Genomic DNA, 17,959 nt, shown 5'->3' with positions numbered 1-17,959 from the left:
TGTGGCACCAGAGCTCTCTAACGGAGAACGCTAAATGCCTCACAGACACCAGAGTTCCAGAGCATTGAGCCGGGGCAGTTAAAGGGGTCTCAAAGTGCAGTGTGTGTGTGTGTGAGAGAGAGAGAGAGAAACGAGGGATTGTGAATAAGTAGCTCACCTGGGCTGAGGCTGCTCTGGAAGTAGAAGAGGAGGAGGAGGAGGAGGGAGGGAGGGAGCCAAGGGAAGTGGCCAGGACCATGCAGAGAAGCCCCTGCTTTTCCTCATCATCACAGCTTCCTCCCTTCCACCACATGCCCCAGAGGGCCAAACGACCAGCAAGAGGCTCTGCTCCCAGGCAACGCCACCGCCTCCTCCTCCTTCTGGCCTCATGGCCCGAAGAGCCCGTTCTGCCTCCCTCTCAGCCCTGGGAGGCTTCTGGAGAGACGGCTCTAGGCTCCCCCCCCCCAACACACACACTGCCTCACTGCTGGTCCTAGGCGACCCCTGTGAAAGGGTCTTGCGACCCCCAAAGGGGTCCCAACCCACAGGTTGGGAACCACTGCCTTAAGAGGCTTGGAAGGGGGCATTTGGGAACAAAACATATTATTTTAAAATTTAATAGGGTAAATTGTTTGTGGGGGAGTGTATAGCCCTCTAAGGTTTCACAGGGGAGACAATGCAACCTGCTAACCCCTGATAGTCGCCTGTTAAGCAAATGAAAGTCAGCTGGACCTCTTCTCATTCCTACTCCACCCATTGCTCAGCTCCTAACACTGAGGAGCACAACTCTGCAGCCTGATTTGGCTACTCCTGGCCTGTTGTGGTCTCCTTGTTCATCCATATTCCAGCCTCCACCCCAAAAAAGAAACCAGGCAATCAGGACTGGGTTAACTATCATCCTTTTGCTCTAAATGTCATGCAAAACCAGGTATGGAAGCCTCCCTTGTCTTTGCTCTCTTCCCTCTCTAAAAATCTGTTTAATCAACACAAAAGCTTTCTTGGGAGGCGTAAAAAGAAACAGTGAGAGAGAGACACACACAAACACCGCACACAAGCCAAGCAGGGACAGTAGCCAAGCATTGACTGGAATGGTTCCTGGCGAGATGAGCAGTGCTTTTCACCGGGGGGGGGGGGGAGCGCAGGGAGGAACAGATGGTCCAGAAGAAACATTGACAAAACACGGACCCCCAACCATCCTGCAATGCTGCATTAAGAGCTGAGATATCTTTGGCAAAAACCGCAAAGGAGGGGAGGGAGGAGGGACTCCCTGCCTGCCAACCTTTTTTTTTTTTTTGGAGGGGGGGAGATTATGCTGAGTGAAAGCAGCTCTCTTGCTGTTTGCCAGAAAGCTTTGAAGCCCAATAATCTGCGTTTCTTCCCCAGATAACTGAACCCCCCCCCCAACGTCGCTTGTGTTTTTCCGAGATGCGCAACCACTCCACAGTTGCAACAGGGGCCTTTTCCAGAAGAGAGCAGCGGAGGGTAAAAACACGCTGGGAAAGAGCAACACGGGAGGCACAGAGGAGGGAGGAAGATGGGAGACAGAAAAGAATGTGCCATATGCAAACACATGGCACTCTGTGGCTAGGCTGGACAGGGAGGAGGAGATTGGTGCAGGGACTCCCTTCATCCCAAGGCTGCCTGCAGCTGGATTTTTCAAAAAGGAAGCACTGATCTGGAAGAGAGTGCACACTGGCAGGAGAGGCAACAAAATCTCATGGTGGGTGGCAATGCTGAAGTAGTTAACAAAGTCATAAAACAAGTTGAAAGAAAGAGACAAAAGAACACGGGTGGGGACAGTTTGGCCTAAGGACAACATGAGGCCCCGACTCCACTTTTGCAGCCCCAGAGCCCCATGAAATCAACAACATTCAAACTGCTTTGGGGGGACATGTTTCACCCTGGAAAAACCCCAAAGTGCAGAAAACCATCACATACATAACTGTTTAGCTCTATTACCCCACCCCCTCCGCAGGATACTCCAAACACTCCCTCCAAAAATGTGGGGGCACATGGTTTAGGGGCATAAATTAAGTGGATTTCATGCAAATAAGCATTATTTTTGCACCAAAAAAGGATGGGGGCTTGAGGTGATTGAAACTGTTTTTCACCCTCAAAATGTGTTTTGCACACTAAAACATGATTTTCATGCACAAAATACTGTTTAGAAAATCTTTTTTTTTTTTTTTTGGGGTGCCAAAGTGCTAGTTTCGCACCAATCTCCACCACCACCACCACTTTTGGGCATATGCTTTCCATTTCCATCTCTGCTGGTGTCTCTCCAGAGCCGTGGTTTCCTTCATTCCTTGATCCGCTTTTCTCCTCCTCCTAGCTGCCCCTCATTGCTCCTAGTTCCACCAGGCTGCCCCTGAACGTGCCTTTCCTCCAAAGTCCAAACTGCTCACCTGGAACGCGTCCCTGCAAACACAGAGCCATTCCACAAGAGCCTCTCTGCTTGATCAGGTCGAGTGAGCAGTGGCGCTCAGGCAGAACAGAACTGCTTACATTGAATTGTGAAAGACGAGACCCAAAAGCTGACAAATTGAGATGTCTATCTGACTTCCCAGGAGAAGGAGCCAGAGGCTAGCAAAGAGAAAAGGGCGGAGGACTAGAAACTTTGCTTCCCCTGGTAAGAGCTCAGTTCTTTGGCATCTGCTAGTACATGTGCTGGATTGAGTGGTTTCCGTTTTAGCGACAGCCCCACATGAACTAACAGCAACAGGTAACAACGGCTACAGGTTGTTCATTTTAAAAAGAAGATACATTGAGAGCTAGTTAACCTGCTTCCCCATTTTACCTTTCCTCTCTCGACTTCTTTTGTCGTCATGACTATCACCCGAGAGTTCTCCTGAAACACCATCCGCCAGAAGTCATTCACAGTGTTCTGGAGGCAGCCTTGGGTGGCGATGTAACTTTTCTTGGGCTTGCTGTTATTGCACTTGGTTTCAAATTCCGGCTGCAAGCAGAAAAGACAACTGCCAGGCAAGCTTACTTTAAGGAGGGTGGGTGAGTGCAGGCAGACCTTGGAAAAGGGCCTTCACTGAGATGGCACTTCCGAGGCTGGCATTATCCAAGGCCTTGGTTGGGACATGATCTTTGGTAGTTCTGCATCGGAACTGAGTAGTGTGTGCTGTGTTCACATACTGCTCCCAGGTTATCCTATGGCACCCAGTGCATTGTGGGGATGATGACACTGGACTAGAAAGGCATTTGGTCCTCTCCAGTAGGGCTTCTGGGAGCCCTGCAATATGACAGACCTTAGAGAATAGGGGTGGGTGCCCTCCAGACCACCTTAGGGACCAGCAACTGGGACAACCTTCTTGGACAAAAAGAAAGCAATCTGCAAAGCACTGCATGTTGGACGACTCCAACAGCTCTGCAACTCCTCTTTCACCACCTTGCTTGGCCCAAAAAATTGCCAGCGGAGGAGCAGCTGCAATATGGCTCCAAAACATAACATAACAAGAGCTCCTTGGGACTCAAGTGGAAGGATTCTGTGAAGCAGCCCACAGGCTCCATGTAGCCTCCCCCCTCAAGGGTATATATGCAACACACAGTTCCACCAATGCCCTCATTCCCAAAAGAAATCCCACCTACCCCAAAATTCTGCATCTAGAGGCCTCTAGGGCTGGCAGCTTGCTATTTTTTGAGATTACCACGAACACCCACAACTGAACAAAAATGGAACTGGACAGCGGACCCTTCAAAAAGGAAAGATCCCTGCAGATTGCAAAGTGTGACTAAACAGAGAGAGAGAGAGCAACCATCAGAAACTAAGGAGCCACATTAGTTCCAAGGAGACCTTGGAGGGCTGCATCTACCCCCTGTAAAACAAAACAAACCAACATATTTTTTGTGAAGTCGAAGGCTTTCACAGCCAGCATCCATAGTTATTGGGGGGGGGGGTGTTTCAGGCTACGAGGCCATGTTCTAGAGTTTATTCCTGACATTTCGCCACCATCTTTCTCTGAAGCTGCAAGCCACAGCTACTGGCGAAATGTCAGGAATAAACCCTTCTAGAATATGGCCTCACAGCCCAAAAAAACCATGAAAAACAACATATTTTTTGCCCCGACATTGGCCCAAATTGCTTCTAGAGAGCATAGGGGGAAGGCATTTAGGGGCAAAAACAGAATCAGACTAGGGAACCCAAAGGAGGGTCACCAAATCAGACCACTGATTTTGCCGACTTCTACTCTAAATATTACTGATTCGCAGAAGAAATTCTCAGAACTCCAAGTGCTCTTACCATGATAATATTGGCATTTATGTAGTCGGAAACAGGCTCGTTTGGATCACCATCATGAAGGACAACTCTGGTATGGTCAACTGGCAGAAGGAGCAGGGAGAAACAAGGCACGCCTTATTAATACTGACACAACCAGCAATTGCTCCATCAGCTTTCTCAGCAGTCACTCAGCTGGTCGCCTGGGGCAAGCCAGAACTGCATCCAGGCAAAGAAGCCTCACAGCAGTTGGTTCTTTGTCTTTGGGGCTACTAATCTCACATTTACAAGCTAGCAGGATGGGGGGGGGGAGAGGCTGCTTGTGAAACAGGCAGCTCATTTCTCCCCCCACCCCTCACTAATAAGCTGCCTGTGGGTTACTGAACCTATTGCATCCTGGCCTGGGTTTCTAACTCCTGGTCAATTCCCACTGACTACAAAGCTCTCTGGGTCCTCAGGCAAAAAGTTTCCCCTGGTAGCCAAGACATTGGAGATTATGTTAACAATGCAAGGGAGTGTTTTTCCCAGTGAAAGAAAGAAGAGACAGGAGGTCTACGGGATGAATCTTACTTGCCAGCAAAACCTCAGCTAGCAGAACAACTTTTTCCCAATCTCTGGTGCCCTCCAGCTGTGTTGGGTGACAATCCCCATCATCCTCCATCCAGATGCAGATTGGGGATGATGGGAGAGTCCACCTCACACAGCTGGGGAGCTCCAGATTGGGAAGCCTGTGTTAAAAGGCGGCAACGAAGATTACACAGTACTCACAGGGCAAAATATTTTTGTAACGGTTCTTGTTCTTATTCTCCTGGCGCTGCCCCTCTTTCCGACTGTAGAGAAGTTTGCATTCTTGCTGCTGGAGAGTCTAAAGGGAAAGCAAAGGGTGCATCAGTCAAGCTGGAAACCTTCTTCCCATTTTCCTGCCCACTCCATCCCCCCCCCCCCCCGTTTTCTCAGCATCCGTTCCCCATCAACCCAAAGAGGATAGTATGCAGTGCATCAAAGCTGCTACCCTGGAGCTCTCAAGGCAGCAAAATCGCTCTTTACAAGCAGCAGCAGAACGCCAAAGACAGAAATAGACACACCAGACTTTTATAGACCTCTGCGGAGGGCAAGGACTACCAAAAGAGGCTGGAAAGGAATTTACAGCCATGCTAACGTTTTGCAAACAGACCTTAAATCCAGGGAAACAAGCGGATCGAGCAATGTCACAGTTCCCTCTAGTGGTGCTGTTGGAGTACACACCCAAAAGCCTTCCCTATTAGGCAGCCACTCTTTCAGGATGGAAGAGCAAGGGAACTTGCCAACCACTAGCCATGGTGGTGGGAGGTGTTGTCCAAAACTATCTGGAGAGGCCCCCAGGTTGCCTACCCCACCTGAGGCTGTATACCCTCTCCCCCGCCTAAGCCTTTCAATAGTAACTAATGGCCACTATTCTGAATGCATTAAAGACTTATTACAGGATGTCAAAAAGAACAGTGGTTGCCAGCAGGCAGGCCAGATTCTGGAAAAGTTCCTTTTTCTGGACGTACAACATGTCAAACTAGATGCTGACTTCTGGGATTGGTGGTCAAAAACGGGGGGATTTTCCAAACTCTGAGTGAGACATCTAGGCAGTGCCTTATATCTGTCATTTGCCATCAAGTCGGGTTAAACTGATGGCACCCATAAGGATCAGAGACCTTCAAGATCCCCAGTCATCAATGGTCAGGGACCAGTTCAAATTAATCTGTGGAATTCAGCATCTATGCATGTGCACATGGAGACTCAGCACCCCCTTCAGGTGCCCACATGCTGCCCTAACTAGAAATGCCCTATAATTCTTCCTCATGCACCATGCTTGGGATCTTATGTTCTCGAGCCTGGCAATTCAGTGACACCCGGGGCAACTTGAGTTCAGATCCTCCTCCTCATCCATGAAGCCTAGTCAATGGGGGTCAGGTGGCAGTCAACTTCCCACCTCGCTTCAACATAGCATAAATATCCACCAGCAGAATTCTTTACACTTCCACTGCGCAATGCCTGTGCTGAATAGCAATATAGCGCAACCAAAGCATACTAGCGGCCAATACCCATGGCTGTCATATTAAGTGATAGCAAGAAGCATTTGCATCCTACTCAGGACACTCTGAGCGGTATGCACAATAGTTCCACGTGCAAAACCTTGCTCTCTTTCTCAAAATAGGTGAATACCTTTCTCTTTCAACAGGCCTTTGAGGACTGATTTGTTTTAGGTGGGACAGACCTTGTACAATAGCCTGGATTTTCTATGTCCTTTTTGTTTTGCTGTTGTGTTTCTTACGGTTTATTTTTGTAATTGGTTTTAATTTGCTTTGACAGTTTAATCACTCTGTGAGTTTTAACCATGTTTTTGAAGATAGTGGTGTTGTTCTTTTTTAGAAAAAGAAAAACAACCAAACAAAATCAAGGGTCATAGGCAAGTTTTATTTGGTGCAAGCTTTAGTGAGCTTTTGCCAAAGAATATGTTAAGCCTCTAGAATGCTGAAAGAGTATGTTGAATATAGGAGAGAGAGAGAGAGAGAGAGAGAGAGAACTCATTGCTGGCCCAACCACTTCCACTATGAATAAGAGCACAATAAATCAGAGCACCTGCAAATTACCTCAAATTCTTCCCAAAAGCCCTGCTTCACTTTGTCCGTGGTCTCAGCCAGCTTGCTCAGCTCCCGAACACGGCTTTCAATCTCTGCTGCATTGATGCGTGTGGTGTTGAGGGGCTGGAAGGAGGTAGAAAGAGAATTATGTTTATCCCAAGTCCATCTGAATCAGAGGGCTTGGTAGGCTCATGAAACCCTGAGGGAGGACTCAAACTGGATGCCTTCTGCAACCCATGCTGGGGCTCTATACCTAGAGCTCAGAAATGTTCCTTTTTTGGATTCCAGCTCCCAGGATTCCCCACACCAGCTCTGTGCTCTCCTCATATCTCTCTCCACAACTACTAGTGGACCATTTCTGTCCTTACATAAAATTTCTTTTGTAAATTGGGAGTGTAGCCCCTTCCCTTCTTAGGAAAGCTAAAGACTGTAGGAATGTTTAAGCTTAAAGAAAAAAGGATGTGATTTTATTTACCTAATTATCTACCTAATTTACATCCTGACCTTCTCCCAAAATGACACACAAAATGGGGCTGAGAATTACGAAGTGACACAAGGTGAGAAGGAAAGGAGAGTGAGAGATCTCCTCCTTCCCTCCTGATGCTCGGATTTTACTTCCTTCACCTCACTGGATCAGGAGGACAGATTGAAGAAAGAATGTTTTCATGCAATGCACACTGCTGGAATCCACTGAGCCCAAGGTGTGGAAATGACCACTCCTGGGAAGGGCCTCCCCTGAAGTTCATAGTTCTTGAACTGGCTCACGTAGGGAGATATGGTCCTTCAAACAGTGTGGAGCCGAGATATTTCTCATATCACATGTGAAAAAAATGAGAATAAAATCTCAGGAAGAAACCCCTCTGTGGCTTCAGCACTGGGTGAGGGGGAGGCAGTTAAGTCTTGCAAGTATTTGGATTTCAATTTAGACCAAGAAATGTATTCCCTTGGGAGATGAGGCAGCTCAGCAACTGAGAGAATGGTTTGGTCAATATTACTAAATCTTAAATTCCCAATCTGTATTTATGAGGAAAAGATTTAGGGGCAGTAATAATTGTCTGAGGAGGTCTGGAATAAGATTTATGCCTTAATTAAGAGTTTCTCCTTCCTGCAGCTTCTCTGCCAGAGAAATACAATGTAAATTTTATCAATACTGACTGGTATCTGAGCCCCATGAGACTGAATGAAGTGTTGAAGAGCAAAAGAGATTTGCAGATTGGAAATAGTCTGTGGGTCAAACAGATTGCCAAAACATTTGTCTAACCCATTTCAAGCCTATGGGCCCTAAATATTAAAAGTTGTTGCTCCAATAATGGGAATGAATATTCTATGGAACAGCCTAGATGAGAACCGAGCTTTCGCTATCTGAGTTTTTGCTATAAGCCTTCCTAGCTTACATCTACTGTTAGCCATGCGAATTGCACTTGCTCTATACTGGAAGAAGTCCACAGTTCCAGTAACTGTCTGGAGATGGCAGGAGTCGGAAGAGGTCAACATGTCTGGACAACTGAAGGCTGAATGAAGGAACAGTTAAGTCAAGCTCCTGAACCAGTGGGGTGTAGTGGTTGGGCAACAACTCTGGAGACCAGAGTTCGAATCCCCACTTGGCCATGGAAATGCACTGGGTGATCCTGGGCAAGTCATAATCTCTCCGCCTCAAAGGCAAACCCCTTCTGAATCAATCTTGTCAAGAAAAGAGTTGCCATAAGTTGGAATCAGCGCAACAACAGAATCAAGCTCCTTTGAGATGCCAAAGATTAATGGGTTGCAGGGTGTCATTTTTACATTGGGTTGATGATGAGCTGTATTTCTGACTTATTTCTGTCTGTGCTATATTTCTAACTGTGGTTAAGCCAAAGCTAAGTTAAAATCCCATTAAAGAAGTTGTTATATTAAAACGCTGTTAAACAATTGTTTAACAATTTAACAATTGTTTAACAGCGTTTTAATATGACAACTTCTTTAATGGGATTTTAACTTAGCTCTGGCTTAACCCCAGTCACTAGAAAGAGATTTATGCCTTTTAGACATAGGGAGAAGCTAGGAACTCTCTAAGTGATGGTTGCATAGAGAACAGGGGCATGGTCTTCTCAGGAACCCCAAAAGGGCCACCCCTGTTACCACCATTTTCAGAGGACCGGATCTGCATATCCTCTCAGATAAACAAGCATATTGGGAAGGCTTTCCTCTCACCTGCTTCAGCTGAAGAACCGTGCCCAGAGTCTCCACCATGGGGTTCTTCTTGTAATGTTCTACCAGGTCGGTCAAGGAGTCAAATTTCTCCCCTCCACCAACATCGTACTTCATATCCTTTAGGGAACGGGAGCAAAGAAAGATGCTGGTTAGCTACACAATGCAAAAATAAGCCTGTATTTGATCATATGCATTTATTCTAGGGAGGTAACCCAGTGAACAAAACTCAAAAAGTAACTTAGGATGGTGTAGAGAAACCTGTTTAGTCTGTGTAAATCTGCGTACAATTACAACCATTGTCCTTAGAAACTGTTGCCTGAGTTCTTCATTAACATAATTCTTTATGAGGCATCTTTGGATTATTGCTCTGATGGCAAAAATAAAAAAATCCTATCCTCTTATCTTCCAGACATGAATAAAGATCAAACAGACACAAACAAATCTGCCACTTGGTTCCCTTTTATTGACTTTTCAATGGTCTTTTTTGTCCCTTTCAAATCATATGTGACCATGTGATTATCCAGCCTCTGTGTAAAAACCTCCAAAGGAGGAGACTCCACCACAATCCAACACAACAGCATCTTCTATTGTCAAACAGCTCTTATCTTCAGAAGATTTTCCTAATGTTTAGGCGAAATCTATTTTCGTGTACTCTGAGCATACAAGAACCCACCCACTTGCATAGCAGACATCAGAAAGACCCTCTGTTCTCTGAGCCAACCATTCCTTTACCTGGCATCGGATCATGACATGCGTCACTTTGGATTTCCCATCATTGCTCTCCCCTTTATCATCCCCCGTCCGGACAGAAAGGACAAAGTCTCCAGGATGGCTCTGACTCTCACGGACCAGGAAGCTCCCATGTTTCCCTTTTTCCGTTAACAGCTTCTCTGCTTCTTTTCCAGACAGATGACCATGAAACCACCTTTGGAAAGAGAGCAAAACAAGACAAGTCACTCCTTGCTGCCATCACTTGCATTTAGCAATTATGGTCAGAGTGGCATCCTCGAAATTTCTAAGCTGGATACTTTAATATATATACAAACACACACACACAGGTGAGAAGCTGAAGTCTTGCTTCAGAGGAAGGAGTTGCTTTTGTCTGCTTAGAAGCAGGGCATGAGGAGGATGAAGAAAGGGGGCTGTACTTTATATCTTACATTAATAACTCAATTTTCTTTTCCTGAATAATTCAACTTTCTTTTCCTTTGGCTTCATTTGCTCACTCTCTGCACTATTTATCAATTCAACTTCAAACGTCTCCAAGAGGGAAAAGTTTGAGTACCACTGTCCTAAGCCAAACAGCCCCAAACAAGCCACCCCTTTCCTACCTTTCTGACGTGGGGTCAGCACAGTTGAGTGGATACTTGAGCTCGATCACGTCTCCATTCTTCTCCTTGAGCTGCCCATGATGTTCCATGTAATACTGGACCAACTCAGCCAAGGTAGCAAACTTCTCCCCACCATAGAGATCATAGTAGTCCCCTGTATTCTGGATCTTGATGTGAGTGACTGCCCCATTCCGCCTGGGCATGATACATAGGAGAAAAAGAAAAAGAAAGCTGATCACAGGTAATTGACTGTTTGAATCTACCTTCCAGTGGGTCAGAACACTGGTCTATTAACCCACTACTATGTCGGGGATGAAGAAAGTGTGGCCTGTGGGCCATTGATGGCACCCTTCCTCAAAATTGCTTGACTTTCAGAGACCCAGACAGCTATTGCAATTAAATTCGAGATTATGTACAAAGGGAGGCTCATTTGGGCCTGAAATGTGTCCCCATTACCCCAAGGGTTCTTGGGAGTCATTTGGGACTAAAAAACAAAAACAAATAGAAGGACATGGTGGGCAGCCCTCCAAAGCACCCTCCCCCCAACACTTGTCCCATCTGGTCTACAATGTCTGGCAACAATGGCTCTCTAGGTCTCTGAAGCCAGGAGCCAGGAAGGGATGGGTGCAAATCAGAAAGAAATAGCAGCACCTTTAACAGCTGCCAGGAGGGAGAGAGCTTCTCTGGAGTCCTGCATACAAACTTCTCTGCCTACCCAACCAACTTACCGGACTGACAGGGTGAAGTCCCCTGGGTTACTTTTGCTGGGCCGGGCCAGGAAGCTGCCATCCACGCCTCGTGTCAAGAGCAGGTTCTCTGCCTCCACGCCGGTGATGTTGGGGTGAAACCACCTGGAAAAGAGGACAGGGAACTTGCAAAAAGCCACAGGGCTGAGGCGGGGTGTGTGTGTGTGTTGTTGTACATACAACTGAATATTAAGAAGGCAACAAAAATTACCACACAAAAATAGTTGGACGTTTTTTCATACCTTGGATCAGTCATTAAACAAAATGAGACTGTGGTCAGGAAATCAGAAGAAGGCTAAGGCTTGAAAGGTATAGAATCATACCATCACAGAGCCAGAAAAGACCACAAAGACCATCTAGTCCAGCCCCTGCCATGCAGGAATACATACAGCAGATAGCCATGAAAGAACCAGATAAGATCCTCAAGTGTAAAAACAGATAATGTAATACCAAAGTCAATATCATCCATGACACAGAATCTGTTGCTGGAGGAGCATTCTATGGATACCTTAGACTGCCAAAAAGACAAACAAGTGAATCCAACAGAAAATCAAGCCTAACCACTTCCTAGAAACCAAGATGACCAAACTGAAATGGCTGTACTTTGGACACATCATGAACAAGAGGATAATGCTGGGAAAAGTGGAAAGCAGTAGGAAGAGGAGGAGAACACCCTTCAGTTACAGATCACACACTGCTTGATTCAAGTGAGGAAGCCATGGCTGCCCTGAGTTTTCAGAAGCTGAGCAGGGCTCTTCATAACCAGACCTCCTCAATGTCCCTCATTGATAGGGTCCCCATAAGTTGCACTGACTTGACAGCAAACAATAACAAAGCCATATCCAAGATGAAACCATCAGAAGCGAGAAACTTCCAAATGGCTGCAAGGGAATTATTCTGCCGAGAAAAACCTGCACAAGAAAAGAATGCTTTCTATGCCAGAACCCCACTTTGTGTGCAGAAAACAGGGGTTCTGCACACACACACACACACACACAAAACCCTGTGTCTTTCTCCACAGAATAATTCCTTGGCAACATATTAGAACATTCAGATACTAGGAGAAAATTGTCCAAAATTCTTGCTGGTCTATTATTCTTCATGATGGAATTTCCTCACTGTCAGGAAACCCATTTTTCAACCTAGGAATGAATCATTATGAATATTCTTTCCATCCTTACTCCAGGATGACTATTTGTGCAAAGCTATTTATCTTTATCTACAGAAGCATTTTTTTATCACTTCCTTGCCCACTAGGAGTCCACAAATATGGCATGGGATAAAACCATGCTGGAAAACAATTTATTAAAAGCCAATTTGCAAAGCCAACATTCTTTTAAAAAAAACAGATTAAGAACAATTTTAAAAGCCACTTGTAATACTAATTTTAAACTCCATATGAAACGCCACCACTTTGCCTGCCTGCTAGAAACTCAGCAAAGATGAAGCCAGCCAGATTATAGCGGGAAGCTACTGTAAACAGACAAAACTTTGGTCCAGACTTCCCCAACCTGATGTCTTGGATTACACCTCTGAAGATCCCAGCCAGCACCCGCAAGAGGCTGGGAACTAAAGCAGAGATCTTTCACCTTGCAAAGCATGAGCTCTATCATGAAACTCCCACCTTTCCTTTGTTTCTGTCACATATCATGTGCTGATAACCAGAAAGAAAAGGAAGCCATCCCTCCTGCAATTCCCACCTTCCTTGCCTGGAGGTTAGACTTGGTCAACAGAGGCAAGTGGCTACTTACAAACCAGAGTAAAAGGCCAGGAGCAGACTGTACAGGTGTTTCTCACTTCTCGTGATGCAATGGGTTTTAGTAATGGGAGGAACCCAGTGAAAAACCTTTACAGACTGCTAATCGCTACACCAGAAAGGCAAACTAAGAAGGCAAGTCCAACCTCATGCTTCTCAGATGCCAGCTGCGCACCACTGGAAGATCCGGGGAATCCTCTAGAATATTCAGCCCTGGAAGAGTCTTCTTACGTGTTGGGGGCTGGCAGAGCTGGTTGCAGCCCAGCAATGCCTTGCTCCTGTGCCAGTGTCCTCCATATATCCTCTTGGTCCTGGCCACCCACAGGCACCCTCTCCAGGGACGAATATAGCACCTTGCTGGTGGAAGGCCTCCACATGGGCTGCACCTCTTCACTCGGCATTTGCTGCCTGTGCTATCAACATGGGCCAGCTTATTTTTAGAAATCTGGTCAATTAAGATGAAATTTCGGCTCAAGCTGTGCTTCCCACCCTAGGGCGAAAACGCAAAATCCCTCAAAGGCCAAAGGAGATAATGTTATTGGTAATGCATGTATTTATATAGAGCCATCAATGGATCTTAGGCTTAGTGTGTAAAAACAAAACAACCAGTCAAGAGTCAGGTCTCTGCCCTAACAAGATTACAGCTAACTCCCATGCTAGGCTGTATCCACACCGCAGAAATAATCCAGTTTGACTCTGCTTTAACTGTCATGGCTCAATGCTATGGAATTCTGGAGTTTGTAGTTTTGTGAAATATTTTGTCTTCTTTGTTAGAGAACTCTGGTGTCATAACAAACTGCAGATCCCAGAATTTCACAAGATGGAGCCATGGCAGTTAGAGTGGTGTCAAATTGGATTATTTCTGCAGTGTGGATGCAGCCTTAGTCTCAACTACCAGACACCCAACAAAATGAATGGGGTTGGCTAGTCACCACTTTGGAAAGTACCACTGATTTCAATAGGTTTACTCTAGTTGAGCCTAACACTGGATTCAACCTTAGGCCTGTTACAGACAGGCTAAAATAAAGCTGCTTCGAGTCACTTTGGAGGTATGGTATTTCAATGATGCATACGTCCTAAGAGTCCAAAAGCCGCACCAAAGCTGCACTCCAGTCCTTAGAACTGGTGCATGGCTTTGGTGTGGCTTTTGGACTCTTAGGACACATGCATCATTGAAATACCATACCTCCAAAGTGATTCGAAGCAGCTTTATTTTGGCCTGTCTGTAACAGGCCTTAGATTTAGACTTTGCAAGGGAGAACAAAGACGTGTAAAAGGAGGGGTAGGTGAAAATGCCAGTGAATAACAGAGCTGCCCCCCCCCCCCAAACCTTGCAACTCACACACAAGAATGCACTCTAGCCTGGACTATGTGGTGCAGATGCCATACCAGTATTTGTGGTCTAGGGCAGTGGTTCTCAAATGCTAATCTTCTGGTGTTTTGGACTTCAGCTTCTAGAATCCCTGAGCACTGACCAAGCTGACAGATCTCCTCGGACCTGACCTGAAGTCCAAAACAACTAGCAGGCCAAAGTCTGGTTACGACAAAGAGTCGGAAGTTTCCTCAGCCTGAGAGCCAAATTCAATTTTAGAGAAGGTTGGATTCTTGTGGAGGGTGAAGCCAAAGGCAAAAGGGATGGGACCTAACATAGACACATGTTCAGCACACAGTTCTTAGGATAGTCAATTCAACCTGTTAAAAAGGGCAGGGGTAGAAAAGCTGATAAACCACTGAACAACAGTGTCATGGAAAAGGGGAGACAGGCATCTTGGAAGCCGGCCTGGGCCTCAGGTTCCCCACACCAGCCCCCTGCTTGCAAATAGGAGCCACACGCTGCAGAAAGATGACAAAGAAACGGTTCCACATTGCTGTAGGAAGCTCACAAGCTATACCTCCACCATCAGGAAGAAACAGAAAATGTCTAAACTCTAAAGCAACTCAGCTAGGTTAAAAATTCCTTCCCAGTTCCACCTATGCCAACCAGTGTGGTCTCTGGAGGGAGCTCATGAAACCAGGTTACCACCAGGTTATGCCTAACAAAAGATATTGGGGCACTGAAACAAAGTCAGCCATTGGAACTAAGAAGCCATACTCAAATAATAGCCTGAGCATTTGTTGTGAGGCGCCCAAGGGCATGAACAGGAAATCTCCCATTGAAAGTTGCCATCAGCCAAGTATTCAATTGGTGGCTTTAGGTACATTGCTAGTTCTCATCGCCTGCCCTGTGCACACATTATGGAGAGAATACTATAGTCTCACCTCACATAGGTTATTGTCAGCATTACTGAACTGGGACTACTGAAAATTTCCATTATTATCCACTTTGAGCAGGAAAGGGGCACTATTTGCTCTGAAAGCCATAGGCATTTTATTGCTGGTGTTGTCATGTGCCTTCAGGTTAACTATGAATTAGGGCAACCCTCTCCTAGGTTCTTCTTGGCCAGACTTCTTCAGAGGTTTCACCTTGCCTTCCTGAGACTGAGAGTGGAGAAACATGCCAAGGCCTCCCAGTGGATTTCCATGGCTGAATGGGGATTCAAGCCATGCCACGAGTCACACAAGATCAGACTAGCTCTCAAGATTTATTCAGAGGTTTGTCGTTACCCTTCTCTTAAGCTGAGAGAATGTGACTTGTCCAAGGTCACCCAGTGAGATGCCCCACGGCTGAGTGGGAAGTTGAGACAAGGAGCCCTGGTGGCACAGTGGTTACAATGCTGGTACTGCAGCCAAAATGTTGTGAGTTCGACCCCAGGGCTCCAAGGTTGGCTCAGCCTTCCATCCTTTCGTAGGTCGGTAAAATGAGTCCCCAGCTTGTTGGGGGCAATTGGCTTATATATTATAAACCACACAGAGAGTGCTAAATTCACTATGAAGCGGTACAGAAATATAAATGCTATTGCTATGGATCTCCTGAAGGCCTAGTCCAATGTTTAAACTGCTAGTCCACAGTGGCATTCCTAATTCATAAAAATCTTTCACAAGGGCAGAGGGTTCACAATCATCACCAACAGGTCCAACGTAAAAAGAAAAGAAGGGAAGGGAATGATGAAGCAGATGCAAACGGCATGCCATGATAACTCAGATCCATAACAGAAACACCTGTGTTTTTCAACTGGGAAGATGGTGAACCAACAACGGCTAACAATATGCCAATAATGGAACATGAAAAGCAAGTAGCTAAATGGGCAACAGCAGTAGTGACCAATTTTTAAACATGCAACTGATGGCAGACCATACTACCACATTTTCAACCCAAAAACAGCCAAAAATGCAACAGAGGAATGACTGGGAATAATTTTCATTCTTTCTCCTGCGGGGGAATTATGGAATATGATAAAGATAAAATACTATGCTTGGAGGAGGTTTTGTGGCCTTTGGGGAGCTGTTCAAACAATTTTTGTCCCCAATTTTTTAATTGAGGGGAGTGGAGCCAAAAAGGGGGTTTGGGGTGCATGTGGCCTTGAGAGCGCACCTCCCCACTCCAATCTAAATGAAAAATACCAGAGCATAGAAGGACAGAAGTGGAGTTGTTGTTGTTGTGTGCCTTCAAGTCACTTCCAACTAATCCTAAAACAAATCTATTGCATTCCCGGCAAAAACCACAGGGGAAAAAAACAGTTTGTCTGTTATGTGAGGAACAAAAAACTTGAGAGCAGAAGGTCAGTGCAAGCCAAAGTTGAAAATGATGGCTGAACCAAATTAAACTGGTTTCCATGGCTTCTCAAGTTTCCATGGTATCTCAAGAACCTACTCAAGGTTCCTTGATCAGAGACTCAACAAGAGCAGATAAGCATCCTTGAATGACCCAGAGGCCTTGTGCAACAGGCTAAATGTGGCCCCATGTGAACTATCAAAAGTCCACTCTAGAATCTTTCTAGAACCCTTTGCAGCCTGCTAAAGCTCCCAGCCCAAAAGGCCAAGCTTCCTCAGCAGGCTGGGCCCTCCTTTGGCCTCAGGAAGGAAAGAGGATGGTGCAGGGGGAGGCTGGAAAAGACTTCTCACCATTCCCCACCCCACCTTTTCCCTTCCAAGGCCTCTTTGCCTCTCATCTTCTGCCACCCACCACCCCAGCCTACCACACAGGCTTTCTGTTTCACATGTCAAGAAATGCAAGCTAGGAATTGGCCCAACAATTGCCACCGCATTCTGAGGGGGCTTCTCTTGAATGGCACCTGAAAGAAACCATCAGGCAGACATGAAGCAAGAACCATAAAAAGCCACCCGACGCAAACTGTCTAGCAGAGCACGGAGGAAGAAAACAACTTCCGGCCCGGTGGACCTAGGGAGCCTATCTATTTGTGGCTTTTGTGCTAAGGCGATCTGGTGGTCCAAGTATATTTGGCTCCAAGTGGGAAGAGGCATGTGGTGAGAGCCTGAAATAGAAGGCCAGGAGGTGGATCAAGTCGGCCCTCGGTGGGCAAGCTATGCCAAGTGGTTCCGGAGACGGGATCAGAACATTGGCCCTTCTACAACTTCAGATGCATGTTTTGAGTTGATATCCCACCCAGCTCTAGGGTTTGGGCTCAGTTATGCCGTTCAGTAGACACCAAGAAGAGAGGAAATTATGGCAAGACTGTGAGAAGGTCAAGGACTTTTCAGAAGAGTTTGCTAGCCTAATGAAAGGAAATGTCAGGTGAGGATCTTCCCCTTGAACCTGTACTTAGTCTCTATTCATACTACTAATAAAACTAGATCTAGAATTAACAATTCATCTGTTGAAATTAATATACTGAAAACCATGCAGTGATGCAGCGGGAGACATGAGGCTGTTAATTATGAAAGGGATGACAACACTACTGAGCATAAGGAAAACATCATCTTCAGAAGAAAAACATTGAAGAAAGGTATAAGAACAGGGCTGGGAAATTAATCCAGCCTTCCCTAGGCGCCTGTTTTACGCAAGCCTATTGGTTATCCCATCTAGAGGAGTCCCATTGGATTACTTGTTAAATGTGAGGCCAAAGGTCTACTCCAATTAAGTTTATTAACAGGATTGAGGTGACAAGTCTTTGCCAATGGCTGCATTTTCTCACTCTCCTAACATCTAGCACTTCCCACTGAGGTCTCAACACCAGTGTGGTGTAGTAGTTAGTGTTGGATCACACCTTGGGACATCCAGA

The 17,959-nt window shown here is 46.0% G+C and overlaps 1 protein-coding gene across 1 annotated transcript in view; it reads right to left on the bottom strand.

Moving 5' to 3' along the window:
* Positions 1 to 17,959, bottom strand: part of PTPN11 (protein tyrosine phosphatase non-receptor type 11) — a 35,493-nt gene that overhangs the window by 15,164 nt on the left and 2,370 nt on the right. The window contains exons 2-9 of the mRNA XM_089489968.1: positions 11,066 to 11,188; positions 10,338 to 10,532; positions 9,739 to 9,931; positions 9,007 to 9,123; positions 6,826 to 6,939; positions 4,973 to 5,069; positions 4,229 to 4,308; positions 2,777 to 2,935 (exon numbers count right to left, since the gene is read on the bottom strand). Coding sequence (XP_089346094.1) covers positions 2,777 to 2,935; positions 4,229 to 4,308; positions 4,973 to 5,069; positions 6,826 to 6,939; positions 9,007 to 9,123; positions 9,739 to 9,931; positions 10,338 to 10,532; positions 11,066 to 11,188 — 1,078 coding nt within the window. The remainder of the gene's footprint in view (positions 1 to 2,776; positions 2,936 to 4,228; positions 4,309 to 4,972; positions 5,070 to 6,825; positions 6,940 to 9,006; positions 9,124 to 9,738; positions 9,932 to 10,337; positions 10,533 to 11,065; positions 11,189 to 17,959) is intronic.

Source organism: Sceloporus occidentalis, unplaced genomic scaffold, assembly GCF_023333645.1.
Source record: "Sceloporus occidentalis isolate IW3139 unplaced genomic scaffold, rSceOcc1.0.p SCAF_41, whole genome shotgun sequence".
Lineage (NCBI taxonomy): Eukaryota > Metazoa > Chordata > Lepidosauria > Squamata > Phrynosomatidae > Sceloporus > Sceloporus occidentalis.
This window is presented reverse-complemented; position numbering and strand designations above follow the sequence as displayed.